This window comes from Uloborus diversus, chromosome 1, assembly GCF_026930045.1.
Source record: "Uloborus diversus isolate 005 chromosome 1, Udiv.v.3.1, whole genome shotgun sequence".
Classification (NCBI taxonomy): domain Eukaryota; kingdom Metazoa; phylum Arthropoda; class Arachnida; order Araneae; family Uloboridae; genus Uloborus; species Uloborus diversus.
In genome coordinates, this window is record NC_072731.1 from 20,237,000 (window position 1) to 20,263,255 (window position 26,256).

The following is a 26,256-nucleotide window of genomic DNA, read 5'->3' on the forward strand; positions in this document are numbered from 1 at the left end:
TAAACGAGTACAAAGATTCTTCATTTTATTTTAATTTATTTTTTAATGAAAATTTTTGCAAACAGTCTTTTTTTTTCTCAGTATGCTCACCATAAATGGGGCTCACAAATATCATAATGGCATTAAGTTTTGTGTATAGCATGTTTGGTCAAGCTACAGACAGGGTTCATACTCAATTTGGATAAAAAATTTCCATGACTTTCTCATGACTTCATAAAAATTTTCATGACCTTGTTATACGAAGAGAATAGTACTATTTAATGTAAAACTTGCCAACTTTTTCGGAAATGGGCATTAGAAAAACTTTTACGTAAGTGCCACTACCTCATTGGAGCACTTTCTTGTGATTGAAAAAACATCAGTGCACACTGCAAAAAACTAATAAATTATTCTCATTTGTCTTTATCATATAAATTCAAGTAAAATAGAAATATAGTGAATGCAAAACACTGATGTTTAAATGTCTAACAAATATTTAATAAATAGGGAAGAATAGTAATGAATGGAACAAAAATTGAATGAGTCATTACTAAGTTTCCAATAATGAATTCACTTCATAAAATCATTGCCCTTTGGTGTCAATAGTGCATTTAATCACCGATGTAACGTGACAGTATACCTATATTCGTTCATTAAAGTAAAGGCACGTTTTTCAGTAAATTCAGCCACAAGGATCAGTTTTGCAAGTTGTTTGTTAGGCACCAATGTTTTAAGAGCATTAGAATTCCCCTATTTCTATGTTCTACTGCCTGACTTAAGTCTTGATTTTCTAAAGCCATTCAACAAAAAACTCTTATAAATTTAATATTGAATTTTTTTACAAATAGTTGAAACGAACTCGGGTGCTATTAAATTTGGGGGGGGGGGGGGGGGGGGCAAGATAAAAAACGTGCAAGTTCGCTACTACAGAATATAAAATTCCTGAAAATAATGGTGAATTCAAAATTAGTGATGCCCCAGTAGTAAAATCACATAACAAAAAAAAAAAAAAAAAAAAAAAAAGACGAGTGACTGTTACAGAAGCGGATGAAATAGGATTCCAAAACTCAAATTTGTTTTTGAGATTGTTCAAGTTATATGCAATATTATTAAACCACTCAATATTTCTAGCCCTCTTTTAGCTATTGTTACTTTTTTACTGCTCAAGACATTTTTTCATTCTTTGAATAAATTGCCATGCCTTTTAATGAAAATATTAATTTTCCATGACTTTTCCAGGTCTGAAACTTAATTATTTTTTTTCCATGACTTTCCAGGATTTCCATGACCCATACGAACCCTGTACACAGGTCCTGTTTGCTTAATCGGACCAGCCGGTTTTCAGGACCGAAGTGGTCCAATCACAATGTGGTCCCATTTAGTGGAATCCACTGTACGTAATTTCTAAACAGTATCTTGCATAGTATAAAACTAAATAGTGTGACAGAATAACAAACCTATGCCAGTGACCTGGGCTTTAACCAGAAAATAATTTTGAGGAGGGTTTAAAAACTTTCATGCGGAGCTTTGAGGAAGAATTTGCAAATTTTTAAATATAAATGAACATTTAAATGTCAAATAAAACTTGTTTTTTTGGATGGGTGAGTGAACCCTAAGACCCCCCCCCCCCCCCCCCCGTATACGGCCCTGCAGGTGACAACAATTTACCATTTGTTATACAAACAAGAGAAGTTGTGGCCAAAATTTTGTACAGTCGAGAAATATATATATTCATATTATATATACAAAAGTATTACTCCAATGGATAGTTGAATAAATTATTCACAGGACAAATACATTAGAAATTACACTTGAAATTAACTTTCACAAAAAGAAAAGTGAGATATCAAGGATATGAGGGGAAAAAAACATAGCGTAAATAAAAGCACGAAAGTCCGATTCACCTCACCATCTAGAAATGAAAATATCATTTTGCAATATTTTCATTAACTTTTATTCAGTAATATTCTATTAGTTTGTGCTTTTAAAGCCAAATTGTTACATCAATTGATTGATTTTGATTCTGTATCATGGAAAACAAAATGTACATTAAAAATAATAGTTGATATCTAATGTAATGAGTTAAACGGAAAACTCTTTAATTAAAACTAATTATTATTTTCAGTAAATACTGAAAATACTGGTATTTAACCTCGGAAAATACCAGTATTGAGAAATTGCAAAATAGCTTGAAATACCCTATATTTGGCATACCGGTATTGCAATCACTAGTTACAGTAATAAAACTTTGACTTGTAGCACCCTCTTTTCGCTCAAATTGATCTGCGAAAACCTCAAATGGTGTAGGAACGAGTAGTGTGTGACGAAAATTGCAGGCTTAAAGCATTTGCAAAGATGCGAATTTTTAGTCCTAATATTAGCCCTTAATAGAAGAGAATTTTTAGTCCTCTAAATTACTATAAATAATTTATTTCAGTTTAAGGATATTTAAAGTAATCATACAAACCTGATTTAAAAATGCTGGATCAACGTTTAAGTATGGTGATATGCTTTGAACGCCACTATTTGAGCCATCTGAAAAATAATGTTACTTGAATTAGATTAACCAAATTAAAGTGAATTGAAATTTTTACAAGATAAAATGAAACTATGATATATATTAATCAAGAAAAATAAGAACCGAGACCTAGGCAAAGCACCATGAAATTTTTTCAGAGTACATGCTGCTAACTGAACTTCATTTTGGTGTTGGAAAAGCAAAAATGTCTCTCATTCAACATTTTAGCCCATTATTCAACATCTGCATGTTCACAACATCAAATACTCGTAGACCAGTAACTATCTTGCAAAGACGTTTCTATTGGGAAGGAAAATGACTAGTAGCGAGACCACCATGACAAACAGCGCATGTTCCTTTCCTCTTTACCTGACCAGGGACACGGTTGGGTGCACCAAGGTAGGGACTCCCAAACTTTTGGTTGCAACCCCCAAGCATTTCTTTATCACTCTGTAGTAGGGTGGCCATTAACTATAGGGTATTTTTCGAAAGTTAAAATTTAATTACTCCCACCCTCTTATCTTGTTTCAATGGACAAAAAAAAAAAAAAAAAAAAAATTGAATTTTTTACATCCTGAATTCAAATTATGTTTTTCGCAATCACGAGTGTGTGTATGTAGGCGTGTGTGTTTGTGTGTAGGATGTATGTGTCTGTGTGCTGGCATAAGTGTGTGGGTAGTTGTGTGTATGAATGTGTGTGTGGGGGGTATATGTATGTTTGTGTAGGCATATGTGTTTGTGTGTGTGTGTATGCGTGTGTAGTTGTGTATGTATGCGCGTGTGTGTAGGACATGGACGCAACCTGGAGACGGCTTTCGCTATAGGAGCAGCATCGTGAGGAGCCGGTCGACGGTGATGGTGCAGAGGGTGGCGGTGAGAAAATAAAATGATACGACGCCAGAAACAGTCAAATGAAAGCAATAAGCAATCGTATAGAAATAACTTGGACACGGGTCATTCCATGTCAGTTCAACCACACCCCAACACCCACCATCTCAGATTCCAATGAAACTTTGTATACTTCTACTTTTCATAGTCCTAAGTAACCTCCTAAAGTATTTCTTCTCTATTAAAAATAGTTTTTATTTTTTGACCCTTCAAAGTTTTGCGATTTTGCGTTAGTTGTCATTTACAGTTCTCTGAGAATGAACAGCAGCTGTTTGCAAAAAAAATTATTTCTCAATAACTAAAGATAAAAAAAATTGGAAATTTTTTATATTAAATATTAAGATTTCAAGTATTTCAGAAAAAAATATGTCAAAAATCTAAATTTATATTCAGCAATTAAAAAAAATTAACAAACTGAAAATTTTTTAATATTTTCAATAAAAAAATGATAGTCAAAATTTTAAAATTTTGGCATGAGGGTCTAAATTAAAATAATTTATATATTTTTTTTAATGATCATTAACATGTGTGCTAACATATAAAATGAAAATCTTTAGGGGACTTTGAGGGATTCTGCCCCCCTGCCCCTTATTTTGATTAATGAAAAAAAGTTGATCACAATATTACAAGCTAAGTTAATAATTGCATTAAAGAAAATTTCAATATTGAAATACATTGGTGTTTGAACTTAAATGTAAACATTTAAATACTCAAGATTTTTTGAATTGTAAATAATTAATTAAATTAATTAATAATAAACAATAAAAATAAGATATCGCAAAATTCGAAATTTTCCTATAACAATTTATGCATGCTAAAAATTATTGTTAAACTTAGGGCAACATAGAAATTAAAACTTTTTATTTAATTCTAATTTATAATTAGGCAGTTTATACAAAGTATTAAAAATCTTATAAATACCAGCTCAGAGCTTTTAACTTGATTCATTAATCGAATGCAATATCAAACTGAAACTTGGATTTGGTTTAACATAGCAATTTATTGGGTATGAGTTTAAAATGGTTACCATTGCCCAAAATGTTTATAATTAAAGCTTTGCAACAATCTCATTCAAGGACGCCCATATAGGGGGGCAAGGGGGGGGGGGCTCGAGCCCCCCTTTTCAAATTAGAACTTCCTTGCTTTTAGTACTTTTTTCTTTGCACAAATGTAAAAATATTTCTTCTCCACCCCTTTTAATGAATAAGTTATTAAAAATGTCTAATTTTAATGACTCTAATCTGTCCTGAAATTGTTTTCTACAGGGAAAATATCCAGCTAAACCACGGGAAAATATTTGAGCCCCCCTTGCGACTTTGCATATGGGCGCCCATGATCTCATTTGACCCTAAAAGTGTGTTTTGTTATCTTGAGTGTTTCTATGATCATAAATGGATCCTAATAACCTGGCATTTGTACAAATGACAGGTATTTTTATTTTACACTTCATTAGTAATTTTTTTTAGATGTTTTGTTTTCTTTTTAATATATTTGCCTGTCACCTCCCTAACTTTGGTTGCTTTACTAGCCCCCAAAAAGGAACAGCTGGTATTAGATGACGGCTGATCAGCAAGCTGTATGGTTTACGTTTATAGTTAGTTGTTTATATTATGACTGTGAGATTGGTAACTACTTTTTATTTAAAATACACTTTCTTTTTCTTGATCCCTCTTTCAACTGCTGCATTAGTTTTATCAAGGGCAGTATGTTCTTTTAAGCCACTTTTTATTTTCTACAAATGATTTATAAACCTTATATATATTCCAGTTTAAATACAGTGAAACTTCAGTAACTGGACACACTGATAATCCAGGTAACTCGACATTTATTTTTCTTAGGGTCTGCCCAATGCTAACTTCAATGGTTGAAAAGCTTTCTAGCTTGACACACATTTTGCTAGAACTCCTATAAGTCAACTATTCTGTTACTCTAGTTATTCTAGTTCAATTCATTCTTTCATATTGACCTTTTCTCAAAATTTTAGAAAAGTTCTTTCTGAGAATTCTATCTTTTATCCAGGGGAGTCAGCAACCACTCTGTGCTGTTAGTGCAATTTTGATAGGGTAGGATAAAATGTACTCCATGGGAGACATGTAGAGAAAGAAGGCACCATTACTTGTTTTCTAAGCAAGTATGAGCAGGACTTTTTTTTTTTAGCAGACCTCACTAACAAGAAGCTTTTATCTCTTTTCAACAATTATGTATTTATTCCTCACAAGATATTCAAATCTATTATTGTTTTTAAAAAGAAAGAAAACAAAAATAATAGAAAATTCATTTACTGGAATTAATTTTTATAATGTGAATGTTAAGCATTAATAAGCATAAGTGATACAAAATTGTGGAACCCCAGTAAGTTGAGGAAAAGTTGCGAGTTATGTCATTAAACTGGGGGGGGGGGGGAATCTGGACAAAAAAAATTCCATGCAAATAATAATTTGTTTTCCAATTGTCATTAAAAAATATAAAAATCCATTGAATACGAGAGGTGCATAAATACTAATTTATTTCTTCATTTGCTTTGAGGGGAGGGGGAAAGGTAATTTACTTTATTTAGTCATATTATTACTAAACAATCAGGCCATTATTTTTTAAGGGGTGTTAAATGTAATTTCAAGAAATTAAAAGGATGAATTTGTCATTGTATAGCAGTAAAACTATAATGGAAAAGCAGTTCCACGATAGCAATTTTTCTCAAACGTAGGGGGGGGGGGTGGATCCTGAAAGTACTAGAAACTGCATGATTATGAATTGGTGTTAAGACTTTACTTTTGTTTTAACTTGTCTGGACTAAAATGCAGTAATCCATATGCAGATATTGTTGTTTGCAACTTTTGAATTTCATGATATCTTATTTTCAGAGTGTCTATATTTAATATAATTGTAATAATTTTTAACTATTTCAAATAAAAAAATAGCTTGAATATTAAATTTATATGTTTGAGTTCAATATTTAACACACTTCATATTTAAATTTTTTAAATAATTGCTGGGAACTCTTGTTTCAAAGACATGGAAAAACTTTTCTCTATGATGCTTTTGTTGTTTCTAGGGCGGAGAGGACAGAATCCCTAAAAGACCCATAACTTTTTTCATAGGAAAAGTTAAAGCACATACTCATGATCATTTTTTCTTTAAATCATGATTTTTAAAACTGACCCTGATGTTAAAAATTTAGAATTTCAACAATGGTTTTTTTGACCAAAAAAAAAATCGAAATGTTTAACTTTCTGATTTTTAAAAAATTCTTTGTATAAACTAAGATTATTATAATATTTTTTATAAAAATATTTAAAGTCTTAACATTTTTTATGAAAATTTTCAAGAAGGTAATATCATTAGTTGCTGAGAAACATTTTTCCCCCATTAACAACAGCTCAGTTAGTATCTTTGAAAATGACAAAAAAATGCAAAATCGAAAAATTTCAAAAGTCTATAAAATTAAAATACATTGAGATTGAAACAAAAGAAACTAGGGGATTGCTTTTAACCACAAAATAAGGAAGTATACCAAGTTTCATCAAAATCTAGATGGTAGGTGTTGAAATCCCATTTTTGTGGTTGATTTGACAAATTTTAAACTATTTCAAATAAAATAGAAGCTTAAGTATATTTTTTTTTATATTTGAATTCTATATTCAACACATTATATTTGAATTTTTGTCATAATTGTTGACAATTCTGTTTTTAAGAATATGGAAGAGATTGTATGATGTTTTATGCTTTTTTTCCAGAATCGGGAGGGGGGGGGCAGAATCCCTTAAAGTCCCCTAATGTTTTTCATTGGATAAGTTAGAGTACATATTCATGATCATTTTTTAAAAAAATCATGATTTTTAAAACTGACCCTTTTGTTGAAATTCAGTTTTTTGCCAACATCTTTTTTTGAAAAAAAAATTCAAAATTTTCAATTTTCTAATTTTTTAAAAAAAATTTGTGCAAACTAAGATTATTGAAATATTTTTTATCAACATGTTCAAAGTCTTCCTATTTTGAGTAAAAATTTTCAAAAAGATTATAGCATTAGTTACCAAGAAATAATTTTTTTCGTAAACAACAACATCTCAGTTTGAGTGTCTGGAAAATGACAAAAAATGTAAAATCGCCAAATTTCAAAAGGCTGTAAAATCAAAACGCATTGATACTGAAAGAAAAAAAATTAGGGGGTTGCTTGTAACCATAAAGGGATGAAGTATACCAAGTTTGATCAAATTCCGAGACGGTGGGTGTTAAAATCCCATTTTTGTGGTTGATTTGACGTGGAACGACCCACACACATAATGCACGATACTTTAATGCTAATGAAAATATTATGACCAAACTTCAAAATATACATTATTTCATCCAATAGCTATATTTATAAATTTTCACAGTGGCTACCTTTAGGATTAATGGAGATTTAAATGTGTAACAAAATTTTTCGGCTCTGGGCTGCAACTCACTTACACATCCCATCCCTTGCATAAGGATTTCTTTAGGGATGCCCCCCTGTGGCAGAAAGCTGCCGATAAGGCGACATTGTCGCGGAATGAGAGAGTTTGTGCAGAAAGATTTTGCACTAAGGGGGGGGGGGGGGGAAGGGAAAAAAAGTCAGTAATAAAACCATTCTGCAGAACAATACCAAAGGATAGCTGTTTCACGGTAAAAAAATGTTAACTCAACTATGAATTAAGGAAAAATCCTGATTTTCAGTGAAAAATAAAATTGCGACATTTTATAACAAAAAAAAAAAAAAAACTGTGGCGAATGCTCAATCAAGCGATCATTGATGACTGTGGTGGTCTGCAACATCGGAGTTTGGGAGATATGGCATGAAAAACAAAACTGTTCTAACCGGAACTTCTCCCCACATGGAGCAATTTTAAAGCAACCTAACCTTGTGCTGATCAAAGAAGAGTGGTTTTGCATTGGCTTCACCTCTGTTGAAAAATTAATTTAAGACTTTAAAAAATGGCTTATAATCTGAATACAGTGCTCAGCAACTGTAGCACAAAGAATAATTTAATTCGCTCTCTCAACCAAAAAACACATGTTCCTTGAACAATGCAAATTGCATCGTCTACTCTGAATTATTTGCTGATCATAGACACAGCTTAACTCTAGAACGCCGGAACGTTTTCTTCCCCTAGAACGCTGACTGGTGTCATACACTGGTCAAAACTAAATGAAATATTCGAAAAAAATAAATGCAATTTTCGTTTTAATATCTTTTTAATTTATGAATGGTAATAAAATAATAAAATGACATCAAGTTTATTGATAGATGAATTATTATATCAATAGGGAAAAAAATAATCATGCAGAATATTTTTCAGAAAAACTTACCCACATACATTAAACACAGAGATAATTTATATGTTTGGTGCACTTTCCACATGCTATTCCTTTGCCTCTTTTATAGGATAAACATATTTTGGTCGCCATATTTCCACTACATTTTTTAACCTGACATTTTTGAAATTCATGTTCATTCCTTTTCTTTTTTTTTGCGAATTATTGATAGATTTTCTGCGCACATTTTTAAATTTTCAAACTATAATAATATAAAATGCTCGAATAAAAAGCATCATAAATAATCCAAGAGCTGCCAACACATATGCAAGCGCATCATCTCAGCAAAAATGAAAATCCAAAAGCCCGGTGCAATTGATAAATCATATCACATGAGCACTCACATGGCAGGGCAATTCCATGATAAGGTCAACCAGATGATCAAATTTTCAAAATTAAAATTTTTAAACAAATAAGGTATCATTTTAAAGGTAAAAAAATGTATATTTTGAAATGCCTGTCTAAAATTTGACGACTTTTGTTATAAATAAGCTACAGGAGGTTAAAGTAAGGTCGACATCTTGAGTATTTTCAAAACATATTTGGTGACTCAAAGAAATTCTGTTTTTTTCACGTCCAACACTTACATTCCTGAAATAGCATATGTTTTTAACTATGTTTCTCCTCTTTTTTGCCTTTAATTTCAAAGTTAAAGTGAAACAGGCATAAAAAACAACTTAGTGAATCTACTGTATATTCATACTGGGTTGGTTGGGGTAAGTGGAAACCTCTTTTGAGAAGTTTTTTTTTGAAACCTTATACAAAAGTTTTAAAAGAAATTTTTTTTAAACTTATTGTCTTATTTTATCTTGGACATTATTAATAAACAAAAATTCATCATTATTTTCTAAATTAATGCTTAAAATGTTCTTAACGGTTATATTTAAAAAAAAATCTAATGGGTGTCCCACTTCTCCCATAGTAAGGCAGGGACCACGTTAAGCATTTGCCAATGCGCCAAATGCGATAAAATCGTAAAATCGGCGAAGAAAATTCGAATTTGGCGAACAGAAAATTCTCTAAAATATACACATAGGAAAAAAAATCTCCCTTCAGATGTCAATAAGATAAAAAGTAGGTTCGTTCAGAAAATTTGGACCCCTAAAAACGGACCCTTCAAAAAATTTTGACCCCTAAAAACGAACCTTTCACAAAACTCCCATACCAGCAGTCACTGAAAGTTGTTTTATCCTCGGACACTCTGAGCAGATTGAGGTGCGTGCACGCGCGTTAGCATCTCGTTATCGTCCATCGGATTCGGATCCGAGGAAGGATGACGTTTTCCTATCGCCTCTTTGCGCCACTGTACTTGCGCCTCTTGCTGATTGGATGTCGAGTGAGCAGCGTGGCTACCGAGTAGAAAGTGTTGGCAGATGCCTTGTTGAATGGCGCGTTTGTTTCATTGTGTTCAATGTCTGAAACATTGGAGTAAAATAGGAATGCAGTCTTTACATCGTTAAAAGCTTTTATTTCTACTCTCAAATTTATTAAAGAATGATAAATATCACTTGAAGTTGTTTTTAGCCATTTTTCCCTTTGAAAAATTACATATGTTTTGTGGAAACACAACTTAATTTGCTTTTTTTTTCTCACCAAATTCCTAAAAACGGACAAAAATTCCTGGATAAACCCCTGCCCTTATCCTCAAAAAATTGTAACAAAACACTTTTAAAATTTGGCTCATTTACTGGCGAACAATTCGAAATCCATAGCGTGATCCCTAGTAAGGGTAAGTGGGTTACTGCTCTTTAATTTAAATTTAATTGAAGCATATCTAAAAATGGGATAAGGGAGTCTTTCATGATAAAGTATAAACTTTTAGTGTGAATTAATTTTTTGCAAATGCATCCATTTATAAGATATTTACTGTCTTTTAAATCTGTATCACGGAAAATTTTAAAACAAAAAAGAAAACAATTTCATTTGTGAAATTTATTGAAAGCATGTAGGTATACATTTTACATATAAAGGTGTGTTGAATGAACGTAATACAGTTGATTAAGATCAATTTTGGCATTAGCCAAAACTATAAGAAGTTGAAAAAGAAATTGGAAACACTAAATCATTGCATCTATGTAAAGTTGCCTAAGGAAGAACCGTTATCGCTTCATCATCCGTAATTATTCCAACATCATCTGCACCATGTCAATAAAAGTCATTATTTCTATTTGTTCTTGTAAAATCAACAGTATTTTTTAATTAGTATCATCAATTTCTAACATTAGACCTACATAAATCTTAATGGTTTTCTTTCAAGTAGTTTCACAAATAACTAATCACCAGCTTTAGCAGTCTTTGTAGCTGAACTATCAATTCCTACTAAGTCATCGTAGTTGTCTTTTATTTCAGTAATAAATGCTTTGATTTTCAAATCCTCACCATTATGGAGGGACCCACTTACTGGATAGTGAAGAGCCCTTAAAGCCTTACTTAGCCCTTAAAGCAAAAATTTAGGGGATAAGTGGGACCCCTCCTCTAAAACAGTATTAATAATATTTTATTCATTCACATGATCAATGTGAAAAAAGTATAAAAACCATATGCATATTTCAGTTTTAGGAGGGTGACCCCCTTCCCCTAACCAACCCTTCTTTTGAATTTACTTTGAAAATTTTGTTACAGTAGGTTATATGTAACCCATAATTTACATTTTTATAACTGTAATCATTGTTATGTATTTACATTTAAGAGCAATAGTTTACATCTAATATGAACAATTTACGTCCAACACCAAAAATTTACGTCCGACAACAAGGGAAAAATATTTTTAAATAATTTTATTCATTGTAATATCATTTGAAAACTGAACAGGGGTTGATCCAGGTTTTATTTTTTGGGTCCCCATTTTGTGAAAAGGCAAAATATTTTTGTGAAATTTCGTTATTTTTGTGAAAAAGCAAAATATTTTTGTGAATTTTCTTTATTTTTGTAAAAAAGATCTTCTCGTGATTTTTTTCTTGGAAAAGATTATATTAAAGCATTTTTAGCTGTCGTATCGTTATAGAAAAGCCCTAGACAGGTTTCAGGGGTGATTGCAAGTTCTTGAAGAATACCTGAAAGCTGTCAAGAGAAAATGCGCTGGGGGAGGGGGGAAGTAAGACCCTTAACATTTTATTCGTGATTTGACACATACATTACATTTATTGCTTTTTACAAATATACATATGCAAGGCACACTTTCTTAAGGTGAAAGTCTCACAACAGATTTCCTGTTTGCCCCTCTCAAATACTTTAAGAGCAATGAAAATTGCACATGCTGCTGAACGTAATGATAACTCCTAATAAATACAATATGAACAGACTCAAAGATATCACATATTTCTTAACACAGAGGTGAAATATTCATTAAAGATTCCATGTATGTGTTTGAAAAACTTAAAAGTAATTAAAACCCAAAATAATACTGCACCAGCATTCAGCGTTTAATTTTTTGACTTTTGATGTTCTTACAGAGTAGGTATTTCGTTTAAAACTTTGCAATTTAATGATGTTAATAAATATATAAGAAATTTTATTTGTTTGCCTCTTAACAAGGTACAGTAAACATCAAAAATGCGAAAAATTCATTTACCATGGCCGATGTAAGGAAATCAAGATCTTCAAAACAAATAAAAATATAAAAACAGCATGTAAAATAATTTTATTTTAAGTAAAGTTATTTTAGAATTGGATTTTGAAACTCAACACAAATTAATACTAAATATATACTAGTCGACCCGTGCGGAACTCCGCACTGTGCTTCAAATCGTTTCATAAGGCATTTCGCTTTTTAAGAATTTCAAAGGAAGAACATTATGAAGAAGAACCGAAAAAAAAGTAAGCGCAGAAGAGAAGGCATGTAATTTAAAGACATCAGTAACAAAACCTCGTTAAATACAACGTTGTGATAATTTGATCATAGCTCCCCTTTTAATCGTACATATTTTCAATGCAAACATAAATGTCATTAAAAGTGTGGCTGAGTAGTGACTCGTGAAAAAGCAATAATTGTGTATGTGAAAAAACAGGTTGTGGCAAATACAGTCCTGCACATGTCAGCATCTGACGGGAAAAAAAGAAACATTAAAGAGATATTTATTGGCACGTATTCGCATTGGCGCCATTCTGAGTAACAGCCCGACACCCCAACAAATCTAGCAATTGCGCCTTCCTTTTCGAAAGCTATTCATTGAAGGAATGCGTAGTAAAAAACAGCAAAAAAGCTTTTTCCCAAAAAAAAAAAAAATAATAATAATAAGATCATGCTTCTATGTTTTGTCATTAACCAGCATGATACGATTTAAAATTATTCGTAAAGCATGGAATTTGAATAAAGAATGACGAAGATCTCACGTAGCGATTGAAACAAACATTCTAGAGAAGTAAGCAGAAAGCAGAGGAGAAAATAATTTCTTGCTAATGAAGTTGATAATACTTTTAATGCTTTATATCGTATTCGCGCGAATAAAAAATTAAAGGTTTACTGAGTGAAACTCGTAGTTTTAATCGGGCGTAGTATTTTTTCATTTGTACAAAAGGTCGAACACTGCTATTAGAAACATCTACATTTTAGCATACAATAAAAATGTTTTTCTGCACAAAAAAGATTTCTTTAGGTAAACCTAATACTTTTTTATGCTTACATTATGTTGAGTGGTCTGGATGTAGTCAAAGAACACAGTTCGATTAACAATCAACTTATCCGAATGATAACTGTAGCCTGCATAAAGGAGTCGAAACACCAAGTAGCATTCCTACTGCATTTATTTTATTAGGTGTGTATGTTATGAGCACATGTAATGCCTAATACTAATATAAATTTGATATTATGTCGGACAGCTCAAGCTTGCCCGAAGTTCAGATAGTTTATAGCCGAACGCTCTACCGAAAAAACTTATCAATTAAACCGAACAACTAAGTCCAGTGCTGTTAAGCTTTATTAAAATATGAACACACACAAAGGCTTTTTTTTTTTGCCGAAAGCGACGTAAAAAATGGAAAACTGCATTAGAACTTTGCTTTAAAAAATGCATAAGAACTACAGGCAGCATCAAGGTTTTGAAACAGCAAGAGGCGATTTCGAAAACTTGAATTTTCGACCGTAATTCTTTTTTTCGTCATTGGCCAGCCAGCCTGATAAGTTTTAAAATGAGAGGGGATTAATATATGAGATAAGATATTGAAGAAAAATGTTTGGAACAAATCTGATATACCCCCCTCTTGGCGACTTTTTCCTGTTGGCGCCAAAAAAGCGTCGCCAAGAAAACTATGTATGACGTCATATGTCATACATCGTTCTTAGCGATGCTTTTTTAGCGCCAACAGGAAAAATTCAAATTATGTCATTAATTATTTAATGAAATTAATGCATTAATTTTTTTCCGTTGTTTCTCCGGGATACGAGCCCTCGGTCTCATAGTACTTTCGTAATGAGACCTCGGCTCGCCGGCCCTGCCTCGGTCTCATTACGAAAGTACTATGAGACCTCGGGCTCGCCAGGACCTCACTGCCGCTCGGTCCGTTATCCCTCCGACTTTTAATATACATCACAGTCGGATATAAGTCACAGATCTCCTCCGTTCAGTATACAATAAAGTCACAGATTTTATGTGAAATTAACACCATTTTTGTGCTACAAAAATGCCAACCAGACCAAAATACAAACTACCAGAAACACACTAAAAACACAATAATTCAAAATATGTTCACTTACCTTTTTTACTTTTCTTTTACTTCCTCACGTGAGGCAGTGCACATATGTTCCGCTCTTAGGGAAATTATCCCATTTTTTATTATCATTACTTTACAAAAATATTTAAATTATGTTTGTTTTGACAAAAAAAATTCCAAAAAAAAACAACCTTATTTTACTTGTATTTTGTACTCCACCCAATTAATTTCGCGAATTATTTCCAAAAACTTTACAAACATATCCTCATTTTTGTATTCACAATTTTTTTTGTATAAATAATAAGCTAAATAAAATTTAAAATCCCCTAATCTATTATATGTTGGTCGAGTACTTTTAACGTGTCTCCATGTGGATTCAATTGTGTTAGTGTGACATTTAGTTTCTGGATCTACAAAATTAAGTTTATGGTTGACTGTTAAATGCTCATACCCCTCCTCCCCCAATGTATCATATGCCCTCCAACAATCGGAGTGCACCGTCGTGCCTGGTAGTATCCACTGCTTAATTGCCAAAAATAGTTTCCCTACCCCTATCCCCAACAGCAACCAAAAAAGTTTTCCCCGAATCCCGTTCAACCCCCCCAAAAACCCATTGTCCCTCAACTGCATGTCCCCGATTATATTTTCTTTTCCCAAATTTAGATTCATCAACTTCAATAACTTTTCCAACCCCCCCTATTTGTTCGGATTTTGATTCAATGTAATTTAATATTTCTTCATTAATATAATTTCGCCAATCGGCTAAAGTTTGTGATGAAAAAAAATATTGACTTTCAATATCAGCAGTTTTGGTCCCAATTAAAATCTCATATGTTATCAAAAAAATCTCCTCTATTTTCAACTTGCTAGAACTAAACCATGACCCACTCCTGATCGTTGCTTCTTTTCCACAAACAACATCCCCAATAACCTTTCTACAAAAAAAATTAACCCATCTGAACATTTTTTAGTTTTTTTAATTTTCATAACAGAATTACATCTAGAACATAACATTTCATTCTTAAGTAAACCAATTTCCCTTAAAAATTCTAAAAAAACCTCTTTATTTTCAATTAGTTTAAATATAAAAAATCTATTTAGGACTCCGGTACGTCCAAACGTTGGACGACCTGACGAAAAAGAAAAAGAAGATTCATTCAAAAATTTCAATTGATACTTTTGGACAACATCACAAACCGAACTCATAATTAAAATAGAAAATTCAACTAAATTAACATTAAAAAACAACAAGAAAAAGAATACTCTAAAAGCGGAACATATGAGCACCTACCTCCTACCACACAGACACGTGCAAAAAGACAGACTTCGAGAAACTACTTTCCAGCGTTCAAGTTGCAAAACCAGGGTTGCCAAGTTATCGCCTTATTGGCGATTTTCGTATCGAGCGAAAAATTAAAATCTCGCCAAGAGGGGGGCATATCAGAGGAGAGCCAAATGTTTTTATTTTTGAAAATTTTTACAATTTGTTATCGCAGGCTGCTTAAACCGTTATAACTTAGATGGCAGCACGTGTTCATCATTTAACAGCACGGTTAAAATACAAAATAAATTGAACTATGCTTTCGAATGTAGTAAAAATGTGATAAGCTATTTGTTTTTTAGCAAAAAGAAGAAAAAATATATATTTTAGCCTTCAAATTGAGGTAGTATTTTATTTATTTGTACAAAGAGTCAAAAACTCATTAAAAGAATATGTATTTCAATATACGATTTATTATTTTTTTTCTGAACAAAAAACAATTCTATTGTAGTCTGAAATCTTAAACCTGTTACTTATATTTTCGCTTACATTATGCTTTAATTTTCTTTCCAGAGCCAAAGCTTCAAAAAAAAAAAAAAAAAAAAACGTGCAATTTCGAAGTAATTTAGCACAAAATCACTGAATGTTTTCATATCAGCAAGGAGCATTTCCTTCTCATTTATTCTATTCCCTCATAGTTGTTATTCATTTAATTCAGTATTCATGTAATGCGCGATATTTCTCTAATTTTTTTGTTGCAGATTGTTCGGACGTGGGCCCGAACACGTAATCTCCTGGTTAAGAAGAGAACGCTCTGCCGATCAAGCTACTCAGCTCTGTTGGTCATAGCGCAAATTAAAGTTATAAGTTTGACTGAAAACCTCATTCTAGTTCTTTAAAACAGGTTTTTCGGCTAAAAGAAACAATTTTCAGACCTTGGGTCTATTTTTCGTCAGTAGCCAGCATCATAAGCTATAAAACAAGCCGTAAATCAAAGAAATCGATCAAGAATTGAGGGAAATTTGGCGTAGAAACCAAAAACAGGCTACAGAAATAATATATAAGGATTGCATAATCAAAGTAAAATTTAGGATTTTCCTGAAAACAAGCTACCAATCACAAGTGTCCCTCTCCCGTCCCCCCTCTGACGCTCTCAAGCAAAAACACCTCACGCAGCAAGCAAAAAGATAAGATGGGGGAAGGTGGAAGAGGCTCCCGCGTAGATGCGTACACATTTGCGGTTAAAAAATATTGTGAAAAGGTTGCCTTTTTATAAATTTTTGTGAAGGGGCTGCCTTTACGACGCGGAATTTTGTGAAGGGGCCGCAAAGCAGCCCCATTTTGGCGCTGGATCGACCCCTGCTGAAACATGCTTCAATCATAAGTATTCTTAAAAATTTAGTTGCTTTTAAAATTAAAACCTAAATGCCCCCCCCCAATTCACAGCCTTTTAGTAATTTTTAAGTGAACCGTCAATTTTAATATTTGTGTGTTTACATCCAAGACAAACTCTTTAATTTTTTTTAAATTTATACTACGGAGATCTATTTTGAAAAACCAATGTGATTTTTTATTCAGTGGGATGTGGTAAGTATCTTGAAAATAAATTTAATTATTTTGGATCCATTTATATTTGGTAAATGAAATTAAAAACTGAGAAATTTTTCTTCATTTTTTACGTCCGACACCATGGAATTGCCTGGCATCAGAAACTATCAGTGATAAGCAGGTGTGAAAAACTAAAATTTGCTTACAGGCATTGATGACCTTTAATACTCTGACGATTATTATAGAACTGCTGTTTAAAAAAAATAAATTCAATATATTGGAGATAAAATTATTGCAGTGTCAAATTGACACCACAACGGCGTTCTAGGTAAATTCACCCATAAAATCAATTTTTAAAAAGCTAATTTCTCTTAACTTTGTGTGCGAGTTTTTATTACATATCAAATAAATGTCACGAAAATTCGTCTGGATCCCAAGGGAATTTCACATTTTGCAAAAGTTTTAAAATACTGAGGTGTCGAAATGACATCTCTTGGCGTTCTAGTGTTAAGATATCTATCAACAAAATTAGATAATCAAAAATTTTGGTCTTTTCTTGAATAAGAGTTGCTGAAAATTAAAGGAACGATTCTGATGCAATACATATTGCACATCATGTATAATTAAAAATTTAAGTTTTGAAAAAAAAAAAAAAAAACTAATTTTAAAGATTAAAATATCTTTAAATGAAACTTTTAAAATTGTAGCATTTTAAAACCTAGACAACATTAAACAGCATCAGGGAAATAATAAATAACAGTGACTCATATGCACTATGGTTATTTAAAGAACCGCAACTTAATTTCTGCGAAAGTAAGTTGAAAAAATTGTTGATCTAGGTGCCTGTGTAAAAAGTTATTCAGCACAACGCTGATTCATGCAATATGGACAAGCGACCAATAATGGTTAATGGATATTTATATGTTATGTAACTACTAAGAGCTGTAATTGCACAACTACCAAGTACAAAATTCAATTCAAGTTGTTTTAGGTCATAGTTTTCTCTCCTCAATAGTGAACAATCTTTACTTTGGTGCAGAAGCATTTCTTTTTATGTGCATAACAATCACAACACATAATGGAGAAGGGGTAAAACGTATTTATAATCAACACATAGATTTAAATTCATTTAAAACATAGCTTACATTGCATCATGCCAGGATCAACCGAGGGGAAAACATTCAAGTAACCACTTTGTCGATCCATACTGTTTACTAAAAATTAATTTCACAGTCTTTTAGTTTCTTTTGATTAAGGAAAATAAATTATTTTGGATTTTTTTTGGTCTTTAACATTGCTTCCCCGAATTATGCGCACATGTGAAAGACTTGCTGCCAAAGTCTTTTACCAAAATAAAACTTAAGGGTCTGCAAAAATCAAAACCTCATCGCATTTCGTAGAAAAAATATCAAATGCATTATTATAATATGAATATTACAAGAAATTATATTTTCACACCCTTGTACGGTTTATTCACCTCAGATCTTCATAAAAATGGACTTTAGTGGTGATACACAGGCGCAGCCGTATTAACATTTTTTCAGAAAAAGAAAAAGCATTTCGGCAACACTTTTGAAGGCGTCCATCCAGGGTCAATAACAATGATGTTAAAGTGTTTGTTTTGAAAAGAAAATTTTGGCTTTTCACGAAAGAAACTACCACAGAAGTTTATTATTTGCAGCTTACATCGATGTTCAATCTCATTTAGTGATAAAATGTCTCTCAGAGTTGGCCTTGGAGCTTCACAGGCGGATATAGATGTTCAAGGTGAAATAGATTTCGATTTTTTTGAAGAAAGTGACAACACCAACAAAACATCTGCGGGCTTGCAAAGCAATGCTCTTAGCTCTGATAGCGATAGAAATGCGTACTCAGAGAAGAAAAATACGGACGTTGACCGGTTGCCTGAATCAGAAAGAGAACTTTCAGAATTTGACCCTAATATTAATGAATCATGTTCAAGTTTGAACTTTAAGAAGCCCATGATAACCGTTTCCTGTGATGATGCCACTGGAGTCGTGCAAAAAACAATAGAGACTGTAATCCCCACTCCTTTTAACTATAAGGAAAGCAAATGTGGCAGAACGAGCCCTCGTACTAGTAGTCGAGCAAAGCGTATTCCTAGCCCTTATTTGCGAAATAAAATGTTTCTAGACAAGTGTGATGTTTCTGACGACAGCTCATTGTCTAGTATGTCCGAGTCTGACTCAGATCTGTCTGCGAGTGAAGATTCTTTCGATCTCGATGAAGGAACGGACTCTCTTACTGATGTCAGCCCCGTAATATCCCCGTTTCGAAATTGCTCTCCAAACCCTGATTTTAATGACCCATCGCCTTCGTCATCTACATTGGTCGACTCTAATCTTCAGAAAAATGGATCCGTTAAGTTTGCAGAGGAGTCCCACAAGGAATGCGAGAAATGCAATTCTCTCGATGTGATGGAACTTTTGAATGCGGTGAAACGACTGGAGATGGGACAGAATGTGGGTGTGATGTGCTCCGAAGCCACCCCTTCCGTCATTACGCAGAACGCAAAGTGTCGTAAGAACTTGTCATTTTCGAACGAGGAGGTGCGTCGAATCGATAACGATAACCGTAATCTTTTGAAAAAAATAGTAGCTCAGCAGAACAGACCGAAAACACGTCCACATTCTGTGCGAGTCATATCTTCGTCTGCTGTCAACAGGCAAAGACATCAAAGACAAATTGAGCTTGAAAATTTGGTACGTTCTATTCTGGAAAATTTGATGAGTTTTGTGGTTTTCTCCCGAGGGGGCTGTTGAAATCAGGGTTTGAAAATATCATGATATTTTCAAAAATATTGAAAATATCCGATATTTTGATATATATTGGATATTTAGATATGTATCCAATATTTTAAATCAGTGCAATCTTAAGTCATTCTGCTTCCTCAAAAAACTTTTTTTTCTTATGTTTTTATTATAATGCATCAATTTTAAAATTAATGTTTCTTTCATAAATATATACATTTTATATGAAAATTTACATACTTTCAAATGGCATTTAAGTATAAATGATATTTACAGGGTTCGTACAGGTCATGGGGAAATCCTGGGAAAAAAAAGTAAACAAATTTCAGACCTGGAAAAGTCAAATTAATATTTTTATTAAAAATCATGGAAATTTATTTCAAGTCATGGAAAAATGTCTTGGGTAGTAAGAAAATAACAATAGCTAAAAGAGCGCTAGAAATATTGAGTAATTTAGTAATATTGCATGTAAATTGAACGATATCAAAAACAAATCTAAGTTTTGGAATCCAATTTCATCTGCTTCTGTGACAGCCGGCCGCCTATTTTCATAATGTGATTTTACTAGTGTTCCCGCTAGGCCATTTTTGAAGGGCGCAGCGCCTTGCCCTTTTCCATATCGGCCCTTCTTTTAGATCGCAAAATGCGCCCCGCCCTTTTAAAAAATAAAATATGGGTCTTGTGTTTTTTAAAAGATCCCTCAAGCATCATTTGGACCCCCCGCGATATCGGGGCAGTTTTATTTGTCCAGCGATCGTCTGCAAAAATGCTCATGTCTTGCCATTGTCCCTAGAATTTCACCCTGAAAATGACCCCATGAATAAAAGGAGATGCAAACACCTAGGCAAAGAGGGGATGAGATTCTCAGAATTCTAACAGACTTATCAGTTGGAAACAAAAGATAGATTTCTTCCTTCTACTGAGGATGGGTTTGAAAGGGTGAGGGAAGGTCTTCGTCCGCGATGGCGGGGGGGGGGGGGGTATTGTTTGATTCCTCCCCATCCTTGAGTTTCTGAGAATCAACAATAAGAGAGGGAAGGTGGTAGGTAGTCTGCCTATATTATTTTGATCTGTAAGACCAGGGGGCGCCAGTTCCAGGAAAAATAGAAGGGGTACTAATTGTCAGAAAAGATCAGATACAGGTGAACTGCTCCGTTTCTTGTCTGAAAAGTCAGAGTGCAAACGCAAACGGTTCTTGATTTGAAAATACACGGTTCTTGACGATGATGCTGACCAAAAAAATATGAAGTTTAGTGAAATATTTCAGGCTGTTCTTTTTCTTTTTTCTTGCAGAAAAGAAGCTGGGTTCATATGCTCTTGATAATCCTTGTAAAGGGCTTGGAAAGAGCATTTATTTTGAAGTGACTCATAAAGTTTTGAAAGCAAACATAGTGCTTGAATTCATTAGAGTCTAAGGAATGCACAACCTATGGCCCGTGGGTCAAACGTGGCCAGCGAAGACGGTTGAATTAACCCGCAAAAAATTCTAAAAAATTATATAAATAAAAAAATTTAAAAAAAAAATGAAATTGCTAAGTTTGCAAAATTATCGTTTCAAAACTCATTTGCTGCTCTAGTTAACAGTTAACAATTTCAAGGTCCAATACAGGTCGATTTTACCCCATTTATAACTATCACTTCCCCAAAATGGCACTTGCAAAATCGGAAGATTAACGAAAATAATGTAACAAAAACGGCACCTTCACCAAAATGAAAATTTTTTAAATAGAATATTGAATTGAGCCACAAACATCGTATGACTAGGCCATTTTCGTAGCGTTTCAGCTCTTTATGTCCATTTTTCGTTTGCACGTGGAAATTAGGCTTAGCTAATTTTGACGCATTGCTAGTAATTGTGAAGCAATCTTTTCGCATCTGTTTCTGATTGGTGAACTTTCTAATTGCTTTCTAAGTAGTACACAGTACAAAGCCTACTGAACCAAAATACAAGGGTATTTTTCTGTTATCTTAAATTTTAGTCCCCCCTCCCCCCAAAAAAAGAATGTTTGAAATGGAAACATATTGTTCTGTGTGAAATTTTCTGCTGCGAAATATTCATTCATTCCTTTTTGGTGAGTATTTGTATTATCTCTGAATACGATTTGTATACTAACAGATTATTTAAAAAAACTTATTGACATAATTAAAAACATACTTTTGACATACTTGTACTTTTTCAAAACTAAAATGATCTTGTTTTTTTATACATAAAAAACTATAATATTGCTTTAAAAAAAATCACAAAATAAAATGCTGATGTATTAAATTTTCATCTGCAAACACATTTGTGTCACACGCATATTTTTACTGCTCGGGAGGCCAAAAATAAGTAATATGTAATGTCAGCATTACACCCTTGTCCTGTTTTCAGTGCTAAACTTTAGCCCCGTAACATCTTTCGTTTTAATAAATTTAAACAGCTGAATCTTGTCCCCTCGGTCTCTTCTTTGCTCAAGACTGTACATTTTTAGCCTTCTAAGCCTGGAATCATAATCTAAGTGGGAAAGTCCAATTATTAGCCTTGTAGCCCGCCTTTGAACCCTTTCCAATACATTAATGTCTTTCTTAAGATAAGGAGACCAAAACTGAATAGCATACTCCAAATGGGGTCTTACCAAACTTCTATATAAGGGCAGAAGAACTTCTTTAGATTTATTTGAAATAGATCTATTGATAAACCCAAGCATCTTATTGGCTATGTTGCTAGCAATGCTGCACTGTTGGCTAAACTTTACAATGAAAAATGATCAAAAACCTTGTTTGGTTTCCTCAATTTGTTGCTGGCCTCCCAAATGAAAATTAGATTTAATTTTTATTGGAAAATGACTACTGGGGTGTACCTTTTATGTGAAAAAAATTACAGAGCAATTGGTGTTTTATTTCTCGAGAAATCTGTGAATATTTGAAAGTGTCCCAATACTTTTGGTCATATAGTGTATATGCAATACTTTTTATTAAAAATTAGTTACCCCATGAAAAATTAAAAAATATTTTTGCATATTATTGCAGTCCTAAGTTCTTAATCATTTAATGTTAAGACTAAATTAACGAGTTCGGGGTGGTTCAGTTTTAGTATTTTAATTCAGAGCTAAAGGAAAACTACTACTATTTACAGTTTAGATTCAATACATATTAGAAAGATTCAAAAGGGCTTCTGGTTCTCGTCTAAAAACAAACATTTAAGGACCATTATGAGACATAAATATATCACCAAATTAATAAATTATTGATTACAAATATTTTATAAATTATATTTTTAATGATATTGCAACATCAGAATCGTAACGTTAGCAAAAGAACAAGGTTTTGTTTGAAAAAATAGTGCTGTATTTTTTTTTTTTTTTTTTTTTGAAGTGATCTACTTTAAAGCTTATTATTCTGAACAAGGTTAGTCTATTTTTTAAAACAAAAAGAATCCAATTTAAATTTTAAAAAAAAAGCTTTTTAATCAATATTTTTTCTTTTTTTTTCTTTTTAAATTACAAACCCTGTTTTGTTGTAAAAGAAAATATCACAGATGTGATATTTAAATTTGCAGAGAGCTGCAAATTATTTTTTTTAGAAGTTAGTTTATCTATATTTTACCAATTCTGAATTGTTCACTGCAGTAATATATTTGTTTATCAGTATTACTGCAGAGAACTATACTCAGTTGCAAGCAAATTGGTGCAATTTCACATTGTAATATTTTCTTTTACATTTCTGCAGAAAAGTATTTCTTTCTTGCTTCCTTGAAGGTAATTTTGATAGGTTCTTACTTTTTATTTGAAAAATAATCTAGCTTGTTTGCATACTTTTAGGCCTTGTTGAAAAGACTGGAATCTACAAAGTCTTCTCGTGACCTGAATCGCGTGCATTTACTTCGTGATTATGAGCGCAGGTCCTCAGCAGTCTTGTCCAGAGCTTCATCTAGATCATCCAAATTTCCTTCTCGGGGGTCATCCTGTCGTACCTCTGCTCAATCTTCCGGCCGCTCCAGTGCCATCAGTCTGGCGAAGTCGACATCACACTCCACGACAATTGCTTCGGAAAATGCTTGACTTGCCCATCTTTAATTAGATTTAAGCGAGTGTTTTTTCTTTGTTACAAGATGTCTACATGCATTAACATTTGAGTTAGCTCGTAAAAGTCGACTAATTTGATTTACCCCGGTCTTTCCTAAAACCAATTCAAGATTTCTAGATACTAATTTGTTTTAATAATCAAAATGCTCAGTAGAGTGTCAGATACATTAATATTTTTTTTTAATACATATTATTTATTGGTTGAAAAAAGAGCTAAAAAATATTATTTAAAAAAAAAATTATACATATTTTATTATTTAATATTTCACAGCTATTGAAAATTTCTCTTTTAAACAGAATATGAATTTACCAGAATTTACCTAAGACTTTTAGAAAATATATTTAAATATCTATCATTGCATGACTATTCATATATCTCAGTCTGGAAAGAAACAATCTGAAATAAAGTTTTAACAATAACATTCTAGGATCTGAAATAAAACTTAAGTTTCAATTTAAAAATGCATGTATACATCCCGTTTCCAAGGATGTAATTGCTTTATAAATGCGAACAAACTTCTATTATTTTGATTAGTTTTTTGTGTGTCCAATCAATGTACTAGTTGATGTAAGTTATTTATTTTGTAATCATAAGAGATGTAGAAAATTTTAAATTATTTACTGAAATTGATAATAATCACCATTGGTTTAATCTAATTTATTTATGTAGAAGCATGTGTTAAAGATGATTATTACTTTACAGTTAGCATGTGTGAGGATAAAAAAATAATTTAATTTGATTACTAAACATTTAAATGTCAATATGATAACTCATATAGTGGGTGATCAACTGACATAATTGTTTAAGATCTTGATGGCACTGTAAGTACATTTCAATATGGCATTTTAATGGTGTGAGCTAGAAATTAACTTATTTACTACACTGGTAAATCACCAGCTACACGAGTAACACAACATGTTTTCTGGTGTAAGAGCTTGTAAAAAAATTCCATGTGGAATATAAAATTTTGATAACTTTATTTGAAGAATTGGTTCTGATCCCCCCCAAAGGCACAGGACGAACTGATTGGTTTAGCATTTCCACCTAGTGGTTTCAATATTACTTTGCACAGAAGGTCCTTCTCCAATACACACAGATATTTTATGTTTGGCCTTTTTAACAAAATATGAGAGCACAAAATTAGTCATTTAAGTTGCCATGAAAGTAGGGTAGTGTGATCAGTAAATGCATCCTTAAGCACAATTTCATTTTCAGAAATTCATCATTAAAAAACCAGCATGTGGTACATGATAGTACAGAAATAAAATTTATTAATAGGTCAGATGGGGCAATTATGGGTCAAAATACTATAACATCTTAATATTTTCTTAAGTATAAAAGTAAAATGATTTAATTTGGCATGGAGTAAGCTTACACAATTCAGAAATTATTCAAATAATCCGAATCCCTTTACCTAAAATTACATTATTATTCATTTTATTTAAATGAAATGAATGACCAGGAATTACCCCGTATCGGGACAATTATGGGTCTCAAATGGGGCATATATGGGTCAGCCCTTTTTTTAAAAGTAATCCATGTCAAAAGTAACTAACTATTCTAAATTATCATTTCTTAGCCCACTAAGAGACTTTTTAATGACAAAAAGTTTTATGTTTAAGAAATAACACATTATACTTGAAATAATTTGATGTTACTCTTACTAGTCGACTACAATTGGCTATTCCTTTTTGCTCTAAGCCCACAATTTGATGAAGAAATTTCTTTAATAGTTGTATGCTACCTTCATCATTCATGTTTCTATCAACTGCAAGAAATTTTCTTTTCAATTTCAATTAACTAGACTGGAAAAAGTGCACTTATTTTCAAATTACTTCTAGAAATGTCTCGCTTGAACAAAATTAAAATTTCCGACACTTTGTTCCCGAAAATTCATTTCTGCTTTTTCTTTGTCCAAAATTTAAGTTACTTTCCCATTGTAGAATATGTTGCTTATCATCATACACAACAAAGTACAGGTAGTTATCAAAATAATGGAAATGCCTGTGAATAAAAGTGACGTTTTTGAATGTGCTTCGTAAGTAATAAAGAATGAAACTAGATATCTGGTTTTTTCATGAATAGGAATATACATATTCTGGTAGTACAGGGTGGACAGCACCTGAAATGTCGGACCTCTCAAATTTTAAAAGAGGACAAATTGTTGGAGCGCGTCTAGCTGGAGCAAGTGTAACTGAAACATCTCAACTTTTTAGCGTTTCTAGAGGTATAGTATATTAAGTCAT

General features: G+C 32.4%; 2 protein-coding genes across 2 annotated transcripts in view; one reads left to right on the plus strand and one right to left on the minus strand.

Moving 5' to 3' along the window:
* Positions 1 to 18,500, minus strand: part of LOC129234474 (mitochondrial import inner membrane translocase subunit Tim23-like) — a 40,928-nt gene extending 22,428 nt beyond the window's left edge. The window contains exons 1-2 of the mRNA XM_054868474.1: positions 18,320 to 18,500; positions 2,447 to 2,514 (exon numbers count right to left, since the gene is read on the minus strand). Coding sequence (XP_054724449.1) covers positions 2,447 to 2,514; positions 18,320 to 18,380 — 129 coding nt within the window. The 5' untranslated portion in view covers positions 18,381 to 18,500. The remainder of the gene's footprint in view (positions 1 to 2,446; positions 2,515 to 18,319) is intronic.
* A 389-nt stretch (positions 18,501 to 18,889) lies between these two features.
* LOC129234312 (cilia- and flagella-associated protein 97-like) lies at positions 18,890 to 23,985 on the plus strand. The gene is made up of 2 exons (XM_054868306.1): positions 18,890 to 19,897; positions 23,746 to 23,985. Exons 1-2 carry the CDS (start codon positions 18,890 to 18,892, stop codon positions 23,983 to 23,985), a joined length of 1,248 nt encoding a protein of 415 aa, XP_054724281.1.
* Positions 23,986 to 26,256: the final 2,271 nt, after the last annotated feature.